Source organism: Chrysochloris asiatica, unplaced genomic scaffold, assembly GCF_000296735.1.
Source record: "Chrysochloris asiatica unplaced genomic scaffold, ChrAsi1.0 scaffold00160, whole genome shotgun sequence".
Taxonomy (NCBI): Eukaryota; Metazoa; Chordata; class Mammalia; order Afrosoricida; family Chrysochloridae; genus Chrysochloris; species Chrysochloris asiatica.
This window is the reverse complement of record NW_006408678.1, coordinates 6,360,637-6,367,210: the sequence shown is the minus strand read 5'-3', so window position 1 is coordinate 6,367,210 and position 6,574 is coordinate 6,360,637. Positions and strand designations below refer to the sequence as shown.

At 40.4% G+C, this 6,574-nt stretch overlaps 1 protein-coding gene across 4 annotated transcripts in view; it reads left to right on the top strand.

Moving 5' to 3' along the window:
- ANO4 (anoctamin 4) overlaps positions 1 to 6,574 on the top strand; it is a 607,193-nt gene that overhangs the window by 572,450 nt on the left and 28,169 nt on the right. For all 4 annotated transcript variants that reach the window (XM_006871106.1, XM_006871104.1, XM_006871105.1 and 1 more), the window contains 2 exons: positions 1,223 to 1,342; positions 5,780 to 5,885. In XM_006871106.1, coding sequence (XP_006871168.1) covers positions 1,223 to 1,342; positions 5,780 to 5,885 — 226 coding nt within the window. The remainder of the gene's footprint in view (positions 1 to 1,222; positions 1,343 to 5,779; positions 5,886 to 6,574) is intronic.

The following is a 6,574-nucleotide window of genomic DNA, read 5'->3' as shown; positions in this document are numbered from 1 at the left end:
AATTCTTCTATGGTCTTCCTTATTTACTGTCCAGCTTTCGCATGCATATGAGGTTACTGAAAATACCATGGCTTGGGTCAGGCACACCATAGTCCTCAAGCTGACATCTTTGCTCTTCAACACTTTAAAAAGGTCTTGTGCTGCAGATTGGCCTAATGCAATAAGTCATTTGATTTCTTGACTGCTGCTTCCGTGTAGTAGCTCAAAAAAGGGAATAAATCTTTATAGCAAGGATCACTCCCACCCCCTCGGTACACAGGGTTGACAGGGATGGGCAACTTAGACATTGGCTACCCAAAATGGGGATCCTTTATTAAGGCAAGACGTGACTGGCTTAAAAGGTTTCAAGAGGGAGCCTAGTTCCAGATGGGACAGGGGAAGATAGAATCACCACTGAATGATTTCCAATCCATTGGGACCAGGCTGGTGAAAAGAGATGGGGATAAGACTCTTGTGGTACAATAGTGAATAATTGCCATCAGGACTGACTGTGAGGGTAGAAAATATAGAGGTAGATGTTTTTTGACAAAAAGAAGAAAGCAATTGATTTTGCAGCTCAAGAGCGGAGGTCCCTGGGACCATCAAGTGAGAAGACTGTAGAGCGGGACCCTACCCTGAGAGGCAGTGACACCAGGGATAGAGACAGAGACAATGAGGTGGACAGATGGAGCAGCTGGGGACACTGGATTCAGGGAGGGAAGAAGGGATGTGTGCTGGCGGCCAGGGGGCAGGCCTGTGTGGTGTACCCTTTGGTTATTTGATGATGCATGGAGGGGATTGTAACCATTGCAGTGAAATGAAATACGATAGGATGAGTATAAAGCTGATATTCTCCCATGTAAACTTCACAATAAAAACTTTCAAAAAATCCTATGCAGGATTGCTATGAGTCTGAACCAACTTGACTGCACTTAACAACAACGTTAATGAAGGAAGCAGTAACTTACACATGATTTGTGCCAGAGTATGAATAATCTCATCTCTTTTATGAAAATATTGATAGGAGTAGGTTCTGTGTGATGATTCTACATAAAAGGAACGCCTTGTTCCTGATCTAACCTGCCCAGCGCTTTTAGCAATCTCAACTTGAATGACTGCAACAAGGTATGGCCAACTGGCTAGCTAAATTCATGATTGCAGGAGCATCTAGGAAGCCAGGGTTTAGTTAATTGGATGCAGAGAAGGTGATCACTGTTCTAATGATAGAATTCTTCTCTTTTAGGTGCATGGTTGGCTATGTGAATGCCAGCTTATCCGTGTTCCAAATTTCTGACTTTGAAAACCGATCTGAACCTGAGTCTGATGGCAGCGAGTTCTCGGGGACTCCGCTCAAGTACTGCAGGTGAAGTTGGCCCTCTGAATGTGGCTTTGTCTGAGCTGGGCTGGGTCTTCACGGAGGAGGTTTTGCTCAGGTGGTTGTTGCTTGCTAAGTGGGTTTTAAGCAGCGAGTTACTACAAATGATTGTAAATTTAAATCACCGGGCTGCAACCCAGACCAGTTAAAACAGAATCTCTCAGACTGGTACCCAGACATTAGCATGCTTAAAGCTCCCCACATGTGGTCAAAAGCTGAAAATTGATGGTTTATAGGGAAAACAACAAATATATATGTTCAGGGGTTATACACCTGCTCCAATGACTCAGGGACGGATAGCCCAAGTAGATTGAGTGACAGCTGGGGAGGCCTCTTATCTGTTCTGCTTTTTCTTATCTATACTTTACAGCATCATGCTTCCAAATGTTGAACAAATTCATAAACAAAGGGTCCCAACTTATTTCAGATTCCACTACAGAAGCTTCTACAACACACAGGTTGTTCCCTCCCTCCCTCCTCTTACGTCTCTCCCCTCTCCTCGTCTCTCTCAGAAAATTACTTAAACTTTGCCTCTTGATGTGTCTATACAATAATAAGTGAAAGATTATATTGAGCTCCTACTATGTGCCAGGCGCTGTTACTTGATTTAATAATCACATTAACCGTCAATCAATGGCCTGTCAGACAGATGACAAAATCATTTCACAACATCTGACTGAGATCACTTGTGTACAATGTTGAAAGCAAGCTCAACTGGCATCTTTCTCTTAATTTGACATGAGCATTTTGCAGATTTCCAATAATAGTATTCTATACTCTCCCCATAGTAAAAACATGAGGAGGGATAAACAGACCTTGTTGTTGTTGTTAAGTGCCATCAAGTCAGTTCCAACCCATAGCAACCCTACATAAGGTTTCCAAGGAGTGGCTCGTGAGCTTGAACTGCCAACCTTACAGTTCAAACCAACTTTGCAGTGCAGTGCATTATCACACAGCACCACACCAGGACTGCTTGTTGTTGTTGTGAGGTGCCGTCAAGTCGATTCCGACCCATAGCAACCCAGTATAGGGTTTCCAAAGATCTGCTGGTGAGCTTGAACCACTGACCTTGCAGTTCAAACAACTTTGCAGTCTGACACATTAGCCCACCATCCCATATAAGGGCTTAATCCTTGTGTTTAATCCTTCTTTTTGTAGATGGAGTGAGGGAGCTGAGAGTCAACAATGGCAATTGATTTGTGTAAAGAGAACCAGAAAGACTAGAGATGGAATGAACGATTCCAACTTTTAGCATAGTGTTCTTCCAGGCGGCTTTCTTACTAGAGGTGCCATTATTGTTGTTTCTTAGAACCATCGAGTCTGTTCTGACTCAGAGCAACCCTGTATAGGGTTTCTGAGGAGTGACTGGTGGATTTGAACTGCCAGCCTTGCAGTTCAAACTGACCTTGTGGTCTAGTTCTTATCCTACAGCATCACACCAGGACTCAATAAAAGTATGGTTATTCACATGCCACACTGGACTAGAAAGGATTCTTTCTGGCCTTAATACATAATGCCTTTGGATAGTAATTGTCAGCTTTCTGTGAATCAAAAGCAGAGTTCCTTCTTCTATAAATTAACCTCTCAACTACTCACTATAAAATAATTCTATTTGTCCTTTCGTTTTCCTTCGCCTATAAATGTTTTTGTTTTTCAGATAAATGGGCATAGACACAGAACTGAGGTGTTGAGAACTACAGTACCCCAGACTTAATCAATTAGTCCCAGTCTGAGAACCTAGAACCTAGAGAGCAGAAGTAGACCTGACTCTACATGCTTAACATATTAAGAACAGAAACAAAAATGTCCACTGGCCCTGGCCTGGGCATGAGCAGTTCCATGAGGAAAAGTGACCAAGTACAGAACCAGGTGGTCCCTATTTCTATACAGTAACCACGTAGCCTTACATCTAAAACATATGTATATAGAAACATTTTGCTAAAAAGCAACAGGATGGGGGAAGAAATATATAATACAGAAGGCTGAAACAATGTGATTTGTGAATTTGTCTCTGTGGGAAGAGATGACAAGCAGTATGCACCTTCACTCCAGAACGTGCATTTATTCAAAGTGTACATAGGACATTGGTTAGAAATCACTTCTACACTGGATCATAAAGCACTCCTCAATAAGTTTAAAGAACTGAGTGTTAAAAAGCATGTTTTCTGATCGCAATGCAGGTAAATCGTAAATCAACAGACAAAAAGATTAATATAAAAACTTTACATGTTTGGAAATTTTAAAAATCATGACGAAAACAATGATAGCAAGTAGTAAATATTCTGAACTGACATTTTAAAAAACAACTTTACATCACAGCTTCTGAGAGGCAGTTACTGTAGTTCTTAGGAAAATTATATAGACACAATATATTATATTAGAAAAGAAGTAAGCATCTAGCTCTAACAGAATGTGCAGAAGATAAACCCAAACAAAGTAGGAGATGGTATGTAATTATAGAGACAAGTGCTGATATTAATGAAAACATGCAGGAGTGAGAATCATCAGCAAAGCCCAAAGGAAGCTATTAGAAAAATACTTAAAATTGACAGATTTGCAGTCATATTAAATCAGCAACTTAAAGGAAGACACAAATAAAACTATTAAAAAGTAATTTAAAAGAAAGCACCACCACATAATTATAGATATTAAGATATTACGACATGAGCTAAATAACACTATGTTTATAAATCTGAAAATTTAGGTGATAAATGGCTAAATTTCTAGAAAAAATTATATAATTTACAACAGACTCAGAAATAATAGGAAATGAGAAAAGTTCAATAATCACTAAAAAAAAAACCACTGAAAAATCTGCCTACAAAGGAAAGCCTAAGCCCTCATACCCCAAATATTCAAAGTAGTTTTATATAAATAATTATGAATTCTAGAGAAATAATTACAGTAGCGTAGTGGTTACAAATCGGACTGTGAACCTTAAGGTCAGCAGTTCAAAACTACCAGCTGCTCCACGGGAGAAAGATGAGGCATTCTACTCCCGTAAAGATTTACAGCCTCGGAAACCCTGTACTAGGGTCACTATGAGTCAGAACCAACTCCACGGCACATAACAACAACAATATCACTCTGGTATCATAGTGGATTATGAGCTGGGCTGCCACCCACAAGGTCAGCAGTTTGAATCTACCAGTTGCTCCATGGGAGAAAAATGAAGCTTTCTGCTCCTGTAAAGATTTATGGTCTTGGAAACCCACCAACTTGGTGACACCCAACCACTACCACCATTATCACTCACAAAAGAGCTGTAAAACTACTAAACATATGCAAAAATAAATGCAGCAACTTACAAAATGATAATGTGCCATCATCAAGTTGTTTAATCCTAAAAATGCAAGGTTAAGCTTGGTTTCATGTTCAAAGGGCAAGCAATGACATTTGCAATATTAAAGAGTTTAAAGGAGGAAGTATTTTGATCATTATAAACCAAACCAAACTCACTGCCATCAAATTAATTCCAACTCATATCAACACCATAGGATAGAGTAGAACTGCCCCATAAGGTTTCTGAGACTGTGAATCTTTACAGAAGCAGACGGACACATCGTTCTCTGACACATCTTTCAAACTTCCATCCTTTTGGTTCGCAGCCAAACGCTTTATGCACTGTGCCACTAGGGCTCTCACTTTTTTGTGTCTATTGTGGTGGTAGTGGTTGTGTGTTGTTGACTCTGTTCTGAGTCAATTCTGACTCATAGGACACTATATAAGGTTTCTGTACAGGGTTTCAGAGGCTGTAAATCTTTACAGGAGTCAAAAGCCATGTCTTTCCCTCCTGCAGAGCAACTGTAGATTCAAACTGCTGACCTTGTGGTTAGCAGCCCAATGCATAATCCACTACACCACCAGAGCTCCTTGAGTATAGGACTGAAAATGAATCATCTACTTTTAACAGTATGGATGAATCTTAGTAACATCATAGTTACTAAACAAGCAAACCCCAGAAGAATACATTGAATATAATATGTTGTTTTAAGTGCCATCAAGTAAATTCTGAATTATAGAAACCCTATATAAAAGGTTGGCAGTTCAAAACTACCAGCTGTTCCGTGGGAGAAAGATGAGGCTTTCTGCTCCCGTAAAGATTTACAGCCTTGGAAACCCTGTGCAGGGTTGCTATGAGTCGGAACCAACTCCACAGCACATAACCACCACCACCACCACCATATAGAGTTTCTGAGGAGCGGCTGGTGGGTTCAAACCACTGAAATTTTGGTTAGTAATCCACTGCTTAACCTATAGTGCTACACCAGGATTCAGTATGAAAAAATGAATTTTTCCATGAACTTTTTGAAGCCCCGTTGCGTAATATGAATATATGGGATTTGAGAATCAGAAAAATCTGAATTTGGAATGCAACTTTCTGCTGTTTATTTTCTGTTAATTTCTGTTCATTTTTTCCTATAGATACCGGGACTACCGTGACCCTCCTCACTCACTGGTGCCCTATGGCTACACACTGCAGTTCTGGCATGTTCTAGCAGCTCGATTGGCTTTTATCATCGTATTTGAGGTCAGTTTTTTCAACTAGTTCTTTTTTTTCCTTTGACATAATAAAGTAACTAAAAGCAAGAAATAAATATAAGTGATGAAAACGGCATGAGTAATTTACTTTAGAAGGATCAGCACAAGGCTAGTTCCTATGAGGTAGAAGTTAAACACGTCCCAGATATCAAACTTTTTCAAAATGCTGTACCATTACATCATCTCTGATATCAACAACTACTCCTCTCCTCAGTGTTTTCCCCTGGGTGCTAGGGTTCTGTAATTCACTGAGATATCTCACATAACTCACAAACCACCAAGGAAATGGTGTACATGATTGGAGGGTCTGGCAAGTTGCAAATCCATAATTCAGACATCAGTCTGAAGGATTCTCCTTACTCATATGGTTGCAGGGGCTTTCAAACCCAAAGAGCAGGTCAGACGGTAGGCTGTTTGCTCTCAAGTCTGCAGAAACTGGCGAATGAGGTGAAGTGACAGGCACTGACTCAAGTTAAAATCCAGAGCAAGAGAATGAACGTTGCCAAAGTGTTACCAAAGTCTCCCAGGCCTTGCTTGGCACTGCTACAGAGACTCAGAACAGCTGAAAATGAAAGAAGCTCTTATTTGGTTGGCCAAGCTAAGGAGTACACTGGGACTCACATCACAAAGATGGCTCTCTGAGTCCTAGGTCAACAGCCCTTTATTAGGGTCTTCTAG